Source organism: Rhinopithecus bieti, unplaced genomic scaffold (genome assembly GCF_001698545.2).
Source record: "Rhinopithecus bieti isolate Rb0 unplaced genomic scaffold, ASM169854v2 scaffold_64046, whole genome shotgun sequence".
In the NCBI taxonomy this organism is placed as follows: domain Eukaryota; kingdom Metazoa; phylum Chordata; class Mammalia; order Primates; family Cercopithecidae; genus Rhinopithecus; species Rhinopithecus bieti.
Window position 1 is genome coordinate 157,982 of NW_016824176.1, and position 12,273 is coordinate 170,254.

At 38.7% G+C, this 12,273-nt stretch overlaps 1 protein-coding gene across 1 annotated transcript in view; it reads left to right on the forward strand.

The window, feature by feature from the left end:
* Positions 1–12,273, forward strand: part of LOC108522075 (amine oxidase [flavin-containing] B) — a gene marked incomplete at its 3' end in the record, with an annotated part of 107,879 nt that overhangs the window by 31,282 nt on the left and 64,324 nt on the right. Inside the window, 1 exon segment of the mRNA XM_017862181.1 lies at positions 9,797–9,891. Coding sequence (XP_017717670.1) covers positions 9,797–9,891 — 95 coding nt within the window.

Below are 12,273 nucleotides of genomic sequence, written 5' to 3' on the forward strand. Positions count from 1 at the left end.
CGCCCAGGCTGGAGTGCAGTGGCACCATCTCGGCTCACTGCAGCCTCCGCCTGCCAGGTTCACGCCATTCTCCTGCTTCAGCCTGCCGAGCAGCTGGGACCACAGGTGCCTGCCACCATGCCCGGCTAATTTTTTGTACTTTTAGTAGAGACGGAGTTTCACTGTGTTAGCCAGGATGGTCTCAATCTCCTGACCTCGTGATCCACCCGCCTCGGCCTCCCAAAGTGCTGGGATTACAGGCGTGAGTCACTGCGCCCAGACCATCATTTTCTACTTTTTTGTAACTTGGCTGTACCAAATGTACTTGTGACCTCCCCAGGCAGCTCCTTTTCCAAATACCTGTAGTTACCCTCTTCCCTGCCTTCATGGTGCCTTTTCTGTTAGGCTTTGTTCTTTTCTAGAGGCACATCATGTTTTGGACATCAGTCTAAGGAACCCACCATCAGGTTTAGCCACAATGACCAAATTGACCAGTTTCTTTAGGTATGTTTTTCAAAAAATATAAGAACTTTCTGCCCTCAAGAGAATCACTTTTATCCTCTGTTGCCCAATAAGTTATTAAAGACTAAGAAATTATATAAATAGTATATAGTATCTTTATGGAATTATGTGATACATTAACTTGAGGCTCTGAACAAGTCTAGCAGTATAGAAACCAGTTTAACTTTTTTCCAGAAATTTCTTATTATGAAATTTTTCAAAGAATTGTACAGTCAACACTCATATACCAACCAACTAGACTCCACAATTAATGTTTTTGCTATATTTGCTTTATTCCAGTATGTCCAACTATTTATCCCTCTCTCCATCTATCAATCCCTTTTGATTTTTGATGCATTTCAAAGTAAGTCACAGACATCATGACATTTCATCCCTAATTATCTTAGCACATCTATCCCTAAACAGCTTTGTTTAAATCAGGATTTCCTTATCATATATGAACACAAAATCACATATTTTATTCACATCTATCGATGACACCCAAATTTTAAGCTCCACAGGGCAGACTTTGGGCTAGATGCTTTGGGTTCATAAAGATACTACCTCTGTAATGAAATCTCAGCTTTATGACATTGCCACCCTGTCTCATTTAGGTTGATCACAGACTGGAAGCGGCCTAATTTAATCACCTTATTTTATGGATGGGGAAAGTGAGTCCCAGAAAGGTGAGGACTCTTGTCTGAGGTTATGCAGCCAGGAGCTGGCCTTTTGGGCATACAGCTTTTTCTACTGAAGGGCAAAGTTCTGCCTTCTTCTTGACCAGGTGGTGTTTTCATTTGGTTCTGGTCCTTGTACACTGCTGACTGCTTTGGTCTTTGTTTCACAGGTTCGTGTCGGGGCAGGCTCACTAGACTCCTAGAAGATGGAAGCAGGGCCAGCCTTTGGCATCACTGAATGACTCCTTTGTAATTTTATTTCTTCCAATCACCGATTACCTCACATCCAGATTTCTTTTCTTTGGTAACTCCCACATTTTGTCCTCTTTTTCTAGATTTCCTAATCTATCTTCTCCTTTTTGGTGAAAGGGGATGTTTTCCTGGAGAGGTAGTCAACGTACTCTATAACAGACCTCTAACCCTCTTCACGACATTTGTAACACCTATCACAGAATGGGATCTAGGGAGGGGGTGACCCAAAGCAGAAATGGTAGCTCTTCAGTTTTATATTCTTCCTTAAAGATGTTTGTGATTCTAAAAATTGTGTTGGTAATCCATAGGAGGGCTACTATCATAGCAGTGAAATATTTCATCCTCAGATCCCCATCAAAGAAATGGTCATGCCGGTGCGCGGGTGGCTCAAGCCCTGTAATCATGGGAGGCCGAGACGGCGGCGGATCACGGAGGTCAGAATCGACACCATCCTGGCTAGGGTGAAACCCCGTCTCGTACTAGAAAAATACAAAAACTAGGCCGGGCGACGGTGGCGGCGCCTGTAGTCCCAGGCACTCGGGAGGCTGACGGCAGGGAGAATGGCGTAACCCGGGAGGCGGGAGCTTGCAGTGACTGAAGGATCCGGCCACTGCACTTCCAGTGCCGGGCGAGCGAGCGAGACTCCGCCTCAAAAAAAAAAAATGAAATTAAAAAAGAGAAATGAGTCGATGCATTCTAGAATAAGCTGAGGGAGCACAATGCTTAAGGAAATGGCATACCCCATTACCTCAATGTGATTATTACACATGTGATGCCTGTGTCAGCAATATTTCATGTGCCCATGTATATCGCACCGTACCCAGGTACGCATAAAAATTAAAAATAAAAAAGGAGAATGATCTAGCATCATGTTATAATTATCTTCTATGACTTAAAACAAACCAATTTTCTTGAAAGGAGTGTATGTTGTATTTATTTCATACACACTTCCTCTAATTCCCAGAAGGATTTGAGGCAGGTAAATTAGAAGTTTAGTTTTATTGAACAGTTTTTATAATGAATAATATAACACACAAACCCGAGAAAGACAAGGCTGTAATTTCTGTGTTTGATTCCTTTATTCATGGGAGACTATGTTGAGGTAAAGCAAAAACAAATTTTGTCTACCACGATTACAATACATAAAAGATAGTCAATGCCTTTCAAACAACAAAAGGTAGAGACAAAAGCTTGGTTATTAAACAAGACTCATTATGATTGCTGACATTTTAGAAAATGCAATCATTTGCATATAAAGTGTGATGAAGAGACAATTTTTATGGTTTTAGACATATTCTGAAAGACCTTGGAAGGCAATCTCATTCTAGTATCTCAAAGCGGCTGCATCTGGAGAAAGGTTTCTATGGCAACTTATTAAAGCTTGATGTTTTTTATCTTTTTCAAGAGCATAAATCATCCCACGGCCTGAGGCTTCAGTAAAGGTCTCCATTATTTTACAAGCTATTGCCATTTGTTTTTACGTTATATATTTTGATTGTCTTAGAGGAAACAGAGCAAAGGTTAGCATATTTCCAAGAAGACTTGTAGTCTATTTTTTTGTTTTCATTTTGGGTGACAAGACGTGAATAACATCATCTTAAACATTGCTTCTCAATGATCAAAATGATGGTACACATTGCAATATTTGGTTTATGTCATGTGTTGTTTAGATTGTCCCCAAAATTGTGACTGGTGCATTCTCAGGAAGAGAAGCCAGTTTGAACTTAAGGAGGAGGAACTGTTTGGCCAAAACACCCCCTAATATGTAGTTCAGTGGGGCTGCCCTGGAGAATGCTGCATTGTTCCACATGCCTGCAAATATTCCTCTAATGATATAGTCCCAAGGCTTTGGACATTGACAGACTCCAGATGATTTTATCAACATATTCTTTCCAAGAAAGTTAATTTAAAATTCTGATTTTAAAACTCTGCATGTTTCAAAAATTTTGTTTTAGCAACATGGATCTCTGTATGTTATAGGAGATAATAAGGCTGAGGCAACACACATTAGGACACAGAAACAGAACCAGGTTTCAGACCTAGCTCTGCCATTGCTAGCCGTACAACTGTGAGCAGGCCCTTGAATCTCTCTGAACCTCCTTTTACTAATCCGCAAAATAGGAGTAACGATGCCAGACTCACGGCATTATTGTTAAGGATTGAATGTGTGTGAGTGCTGGAAACTGTGCAATGCTGTACAAATGTAAGATGGTAATTATTATTGGCTGGCTGTCTTTCTTTCCCTTTGAAAAAGTCAAAAGTTTATGTTACCATTTCTGGATGACCAGAGGAAATCAGTTTCAGTATGTCTTAAGTATTTTAGTTTCTCATACTGTATTTAAAATACTTTACTTATGCAGACACTGATCACTACAGCCATTTATTTATTTGTTGACTCAGTAATCAAATGTCATCTCTGTAGAAGAGTATTAAATAAATTCGTTCTACAAACATGTAAGTGCCAACCATGTACTAGAATTGAGGAGACAAAGAATAGACAATTAAATTCTTATTGTTCAGGAAATAAAAGTTTTATGAGCTTCAAGGCCACAGCATAAGCTGTTCAGGTGGTGCCCTGCCCAAGGGCATTCGGCTGATGAAGTGGAAGGGGGGTGCAATGCAGCCCCCCACTCTACCAGCCAAGCTATTTGCATGCACCTTGTGAGCTGCATTCGCCTGAAGTAAGGACATGTTTTGGAAATTTACTAGCCAGGAGTGTGTGCCTTCTTGCAATTTACACAAAGGCATGCATGAATGCGCTAGCAGTGGCCCTGATGCTTGTATGATCTGTGATGTTAAAGGGAAGATTTGCAGTGGTTCACTGTGAAGGCGTGCTTGTTATCTGGAGTCAGGTTGCCTGAATTTGAATACTGGTTCTGCTGCTTCCTAGCTGTGTGACCCTTGTGCACATTAGTTGGCCTCTCTATGCTTCATTTTCTATATCTGCCTGCCTCATAGTTATTGGGAGGATAAATAAGTTCTTAAAACACTTAGAATAGCGGCTGGTACACAGTCAATGCTCAAAATGTTAGCTGTTTTCAGTGATGGCTTTACTGTTCAGGGTTTCCTTGCTACTCTGTGTTGAAAAGTTCAACAATTAACATCTAAATTCTACCTACAAAAACCACTTTTATGAATTTGATGTCAAATTGGTGATATTTATCTCCTTACCTCAGACTTTTTTGTGTGTGTTTGTGTCAAACAACTAGAAAGCATTCTCTTCAGAGAAATCAAAGAATTCCAGTTATGTGATCAGAAGGTGACTTGGTGGTTTTTAGAATTTTCTCATAAAACCATTGCTTTGTCAGAGTGATAGAGGTGATGAGGGATGTTTGCATATTCTTGGTTTTTGTAATCCCAGCACTTTGAGAGGCCGAGGCGGGCAGATCACCTGAGGTCAGGTGTTCGAGACCAGGCTGGCCAACATGGTGAAACTCCATCTCTACAAAAAGTACAAAAATTAGCAGGGCGTGGTGGTGCTTGCGTGTAATCCCAGCTACTTGGGGAGGCTGAGGCAGGAGAATCACTTGAACTCAGGAGGCAGAGATTGCAGTGAGCTGAGATTGTGCCACTGCACTCCAGCCTGGGTGACAGAGTGAGACTTCGTCTCAACAAAACAAAACAAAACAAAACAAAACAAGCAAACATGACAACAACAACAACAAGAAAAAAAAAAATCCCAAGGGAATGCCTATATAGTTCACCAGGATTACAGTAGGGATTCTTTGAGGTGTAGTGAATTTCATTGTCACTTTTGGTTAACATGATTCCGTCTATCTCTTTTTATAACTTTAAACTGGGAAAGAGTTCTTATGTAGTGTTTTCAGGACTATTAACTTTGCATTTTTATTTTTTAAAAAAGTTTTGTTAAATACCAAAGTTTGATAGGAAGAGTGTGAAACAGATTGACAAAGCCAAGCATGAGGCAGGTGGTGATTTTGATTTTACCCTTCGCTTTGCATTCTGGCTCCTCTAACTGCCCTTAAGACACTATAAAGAGGGCACTTGTGTGTTACCGCCACTGTGTATTTCCCAGTCTCCTACAGCATCTAACTTGGGCCATTTTCCTTGGCAAAAAACTAAAACTGCAGAATGCTAATCATGTTGCACATCACTGATTTCTAAGTTTTTAAAATAATTTGGGTGTCTACTTGTAATTGAGATTGTCGTCACTTTTACGAAAACTTTTCCAAGTAAACTTCTCAGAAGAGAGATGCAATATTTGTATAATTTCATAATATTAAATATTAGTCTACCATTATTTGTGTGTGCTGTGCTATGATTATTCATCCAAGGGCCTGTCATGGGGACATAAGGACTGCTTCTGAAAGTGCCAAATTACCATTTGTTTGTGAGACTATAATTGATACTACATGTTAAATTCAAGTGTCATTAGGTTTTTAAAAAGATGAAGTGATGATAAGCTTGCTCCTAAATTGTTTGCAAAGTTAAATATCTGTGAGAAAAGCTGGTATTTAAGATTCTTATATTTAGTCAGATAGCAGAATGTTTTAAGACACTGTATATCAATCAGCGTATATGTAGAGTTACTGTGTTTTAAATTTTTTCTTTTTTGTCCAAGGGTAGTGGTTAAGAGTTCAGGTTTTGGGTTGAACTCTGACTCTGCCACTTACTAATTGTATAACCTACAGTTAAGTCACTGAATGTCTCTAAGCTGCCATTTTTTTCTTTTTAAAATGAGGATAATAATATTCCTCAGCATTGTGGTAAGGATCAGTTGAGCTTTTGTGTAAAGCACATCACGCAGACCAAAGTACTTCATGCGTTATGATGGTGGTTGTTATTACTGTGGGTATTTTAATTTTTTTTTTTTTGAGACAGAGTCTCACTCTGTCACCCAGGCTGGAGTGCAGTGGCATGGTCTCAGCTCACTGCAACCTCCGCCTCCCAGATTCAAGTAATTCTCCCTTCCTCAGTCTACCAAGTAGTTGGGATTACAGGCGCCTACTACCACGCCTGGGTAATTTTCGTATTTTTAGTAGAGACGGGGTTTCCCCATGTTGGCCAGGCTGGTCTTAAACTCCTGACCACAGGTGATCCGCCTGCCTCGGCCTCCCAAAGTGCTGATTACAGGCGTCAGTCACCGTGCCTGGCCGGTATTTTCATTTTTAACAAACAAATTGTTACTTGCATTTTATCAGGAGATTATTGCATAAATGTTAAAATAGTGGCGATTACATTGTCTAATGTTTTTAGGGCAAATGTATTTCTGCTACTGTATCTTTTTTTTGCAATAATATTGCACTTGAAAATTTCCATACTTCCCAGAGGATATATCATCTCTCATATTTTTGTTTCTATGGCAAAATGTGTTAAAAGTTCCAAACAACCAACATAGAAAAGAACTCTTGGGAAATAACTGTCTTGTAAGTGAGGGATGCTCTGTAGAGTTAATTGTCATTGAGCAGTCAAATCATTAGTCCTTTTATAATTCATCATTGAGGGAGGCTTTTGAGCTACCTCTTCTAAACAATCTTAATCACCTCTTGACCAGTCTCCAACTCAGTTTCCTATGTACCCTAACCTTCTAAATTGCAGTGACTTCCCTAAGCCACTGATATTTGGACTAATTTCTTTTTCAGATCAATTTCTGTCAGTTGATTTCCAAAAAGCCTCTTGACTACCCCTATGAACATTAGTGAGCTAAATTGTAAGTTATTTCCAGTAACACATTTTGTGTTGCCTTTTTTAAAGATATTTTTGTAATTTTCTATTTATAATTGTTTAAGGTACATGAGCATAGAGAGCTCTGTTCAATGATTTGATAAGCCCTTTGTTTTAATAACTGTTCATATTTAGCATCTGATATTATTGGGTAAATGCATTTACTAAAAGACAGTACCTTTTGTGGAATACAAAATGCTTGGTGTATACAAGTGACATTGTATTTCCTTCTGAACCCTTTTGTTTAAACCTCAGCATGCTCAAGCGGTTTATCTAAATTCAGTGATAACAGCTGTTGCTATGACTGCCTGTTATTTCATTTGTTGAACTGATGCTTGATGAGAAAAATGTCTTTGTATTGTTTGTAATTTTGAATTTAAATAGAAGTGGGTTTTTTTTTCCTTATGGAGGTAAAATTAGGAAACTGGGGTTATAAATCCTGTGCCCTGTATTGCTAAATCAGGGTTGTGCAATGCTTGTGTACACTGCATGGGGTTCATGGACTTTGGAACTGTTACCCCATCAGCAACTGGAAGCATTGGCTCTGCCCCCAGTGACAGGGATGGGAAGATGGATTAACTCAAATAATGAAATGTCAAATCAGTCTCTCTAAAAAATGGGAATTCCTCCTTTAAGATCACTGATAGATGGTGACTGAAGCATTGGCTTTTCATTACGGTTTTTAATGTGGGCTCATATTTTATGTTATATGGATTCTTATAAACCACAACATGCAGGTGTGTCTTAAAACAAGTTGATCCAAAAAAGTGAGAAATATCTTTTGAAGTGTAATTTCTCCCTGTAGCAAAATTGGAAGATGCCATCAATGAAGAGGATGGCCATGGGGTCCGGGGAAGACAATGTTGTATAATGACTGTGAATACAGATACTGCAGTTAAACTGACTTTGTCACCTACTCCTTATGCGACCTTGGACATCTCTTTGGACTTCGATTTTCTCGGCCATAAAATGGGAATGTCAACAGTACTTATCTCACGGGGTTGTAGAAGTTTGCTGAATTAATTTATTAAAACAGAACCCAATATAATATGAGTATTAGCTATTTTATAGGAATCTTTTTAATTTTGCAGTAGTGGGGTCTAAAAGGCACAGAACTATTATTTTTGAAAGACAAGATAGAAGCAGTTTTATTTATGTAAGGCACAAGAGCATCTTGGCATGGCCTTAGTATTTGGTCTCATAAAGCAGATGAGTAAGGTAATTGGAACTGAGCACATTCAGCCCACTCATCATGGGAAGAGCACCAGGTTTCTGTTCTCTGAGAAAACTTGCTAAATTCTATAAGAGTGCTTTGTAAAAAATACAGTATTTTAAGAGCTTTGAGGTCAAAAACTACATCCAGAATGGATTAGTACCCCAAACTTTATACGTGTACTCCACGCTATGCTTTGTCCTTTGTCAAAACGTATTGAACTCTGCATTAATGGATGTATCAGTCAGGGTTCTCCAGAAAGACAGAACCAACAGGATACATGGAAGAATACATTTACTGGGGGAATTGGCTCCCACCATCACAGAGGTAGAGGAGCCCCATGATAGCTGACTACGAGCTGGAACATGGGAGAAGCTTTCTTGGTCTGGAAGCCTCAGAACCAGGGACGCTAATGGTGCAACTCCCAGTCCGAGTCCAAAAGCCCGAGAGCCCCCTGGAGGTCACTGGTGCAAGTCTCAGAGTCCAAAACCTGGAGTCTGATGTCCAAAGGCAGGAGGAGAACAAGCATCCTGCTCCGGAAGGGAGAATGAGGGCAAAGAGAGAGAGAGTCCCCTCTTCTTTCACCTGTTTGTCCCAGCAGAGCCTCAGCCGATTGGATTGGATGGGGCCCACCCACATTGAGAGCCCATTTTCCTCTCCCAGTCTGCCGACTCCCAGGCCAGTTTCTTCTGGAAACACCCTCACAGGGACACCCAAAAACAATGCTTCACCTGCCGTCTAGATATCCCACAATCCAGTCAAGTTGACACTTAAAATTAACCATCACAGTGGATAAAGTTTATTGCATGTACATTTACCTCAGTAAAGCTGTGGGATTTTTTTAAGAGCTAAATTCATGGTGGTGAGAATGTAATAGGCATTCACTAAATATTTTTGACTAAATTAATAGTTAAATTAGTCATGAATGGAATTATTTCATTCTGCAGTGAGGGGTCACATCAGGAAATCAAGATGCACAAGGGGTCGAATTTTATGTCCTTGATTTTGAAACTTTACGTCAACTTCTAAAAGTCCAACTTTAATAGTAAATCCCAGTTCCTGGCACATGCTTTGAAGGCCCACTGTCCCTCAGTTTACCGGTTTTTCATATTCACCCTGAGAATGAAGTCAGTGACTGGACTTGGTCCTGTGTCTGTGACTCATATATTTCTCTTGAGCATGGCCTTGTGTTCTCATTTATATTATCAGACATACAATTTAGTCATTAAAATAGACATTTTGTTATAGTGACAGAGGATGTGTTTAAGATTTGAGAAATTTACCAAAAAATGAAATCCCTTTTGTTGTTTCCAGAAACATCAGACTCTGGGCCTCTATTGGCAAACCATATCCACTTGTAAGTTGAATGTAACAATTGATTGTGTACTTGAGCCAGCATGGACTTTTCTCATTGGCTGTTAGCATGAGGAGCTTGTCTGACATCCTTGTAAAATATTTGATCCTGATGTCTTACTGTCTTTTCTCCCAGGTATGGCAGCAGCCAAACTTCTGCATGACTCTGGACTGAATGTGGTTGTTCTGGAAGCCCGGGACCGTGTGGGAGGCAGGACTTACACTCTTAGGGTAAGGCATTAAGAATCCGGTGGACAAATATGGGACTGAAGTTGAATTTGGGGCTTCATTTTGGTTTTCCCCAAAAAATCTTCAATTTCATTTGACTCTGAGAGGGTGAAAATAACTCTGAAACATTCTTTACAGCCTCTCTCCCAGTTTGCCTTCCTTTCAATTCTTCTGTTCCTTTTTGTCTTTTTATCTCTTGATATTTGGCCTCATAGAGTTAGGATTAAGAGGGAAATGGGCAGATATGTGTGTCCCCCCCCCCCCTCTCTCTCTCTCTCTCTCCCCCTCTGTGTGTATGTGTGTGAAATAGGAAGAAAAATAACATAATTATTTGTACTTTCCACTCCTAACTTCAAGGCTTCCTTTACACCAACACAATCTTTCCAATCATACAAACTAAACTTTTTTTGGAGAGACTTTCTCCCATTTTTAAATTTACTTTTCAAATTTTATTTTATTTTTAATTGACAAGTCATACTTGTATTACATTTATGGAGTACAATGTGATGTTTTCACCATATGTATACAATGTGGAGTGATTAAATCAAGCTAATTAACATATTCAACGCCTCACTTTCTTGACATTTTTTGTGGTGATACATTTGAAATTTACTGTTTGCTATTTTGAAATATACAATACATTATTATTACTACAGTTACTGTGCAATGGATTTCAAAACTTATTCTTCCTGTCTAGCTAAAATTTTGTACCTTGGACCAGCAGCTCCTCATTCCCTCAGTTCTCACCCCCCAGCCCCTGATAATCTTCATTTTGCTCCCTACTTCTATGAATTCAACGTGTTTTAGATCCCACTTATAAGTCTTTCTGTGCCTGGCTTATTTTACTTAGCATAATGTCCTCCAAATTCATCCATGTTGTCCCAAATGACATTTCTTTCTTTTTAAAGGCTGAATAGTATTCCATTGTGGGTATATACCATGTCTTCCTCATCCATTTATCCACTGACAACACTTAGGTTGATTTCATATCGTGGCTACTGTAGATAATGCTGCAATGAACATGGGTGTGCAGATATCACTTCGACATATTGATTTCAATTCTTTTGGATATATTCCCAAAAATAGGATTGCTGAATTATACATTAGTTCTATTTTTAGTTTTCTGAGGAACCTCCATACTGTTTTCTGTAATAGCTGTACTGATTTACATTCCCACCAACAGTGTACAAGGGCTCCTTTTCTCTTCATCCTTGACAACACTGGTTATTTTTCATCTTTTTGATAAAAGCCATTTTAACAGGTGTGAGGTAATATCTCATTTTGGTTTTCATTTGTATTTCCCTAATGATTAGTGGTGCTGAACTTTATCCATGAACCTGTTGGCCATTTGCATGCCTTCTTTTAAGAAGTGTCTGTTCAGTTCCTTTGCCCATTTTTAAAAATTCTGGTTATTTGTCTCTTGCTATTGAGTTGTTTGAGTTTCTTATATAATTTGGATATTAACCTCTTATCAGATGTATGGCTTGCAAATATATTTTCGCACTCTGTGGGTTGTCGGTTTATTTTATTAATTGTTATTTTGCTGTGCAGGAGCTTTGTGGTTTGATGCAATTCCATTTGTCTGTTTTTGCTTTTTTTCCTGATCTTTCAGGGCCATATCCAAAAAATCATTTCCCTGACTAGTGTCATGGAGCTTTCCGCTTGTTTTCTTCAAGTAATTTTGCAGTTTCAGGTCTTATGTTTAAGTCTTTAATCTAGAGTTGATTATTTGTGTATGGTGCTTGTATATGGTATAAGGTAAGGGCCTATTTTTATTCTTCTGCATGTGGATAGCCAGTTTTTCCTGTACCATTTATTGAATAGACTGTCCTTTCCCCATTGTGTGTTCTTGGAATCTTCATCAAAACTCAATTGATTGTAAATGTGTGGGTTTATTTTTGAGCTTTCTATCCTGTTCTATTGGTTGGTGAGTCTGTTTTTATGCCAGTAGCATACTGTTTTGATTAAAATTGCTTCATAATATATTTTGAAGTTGGGTAGTATAATGCCTTCACCTTTGTTCTTTTTGTTCAAGATTGTTTTGGCTGTTTGTAGTCTTCTGTAATTCCATATGAATTTAAGGATTGTTTTTTCTGTTTCTGTGAAAAATGACATTGGCATTTTGATGGGGATTGCACTGAATCTATGGATCACTTTGGGTAGTATGGACATTTTACATTATTAATTCTCCCAATCCATGAACATGGATGTGTTTTATTTATTCATGTAAACTAAACTTTTACCTGCCCAATTTTCCTTCTTGTTTTGCTTCAGCTAATTTTATATTTTTTAAAGAATTATTTACCAATTTATAAATACTCTTATTTTAATTGTTAGTTAGTTGTTTCAATTCTGACACTGTTGTCTAAAATTGATGATTTTCTA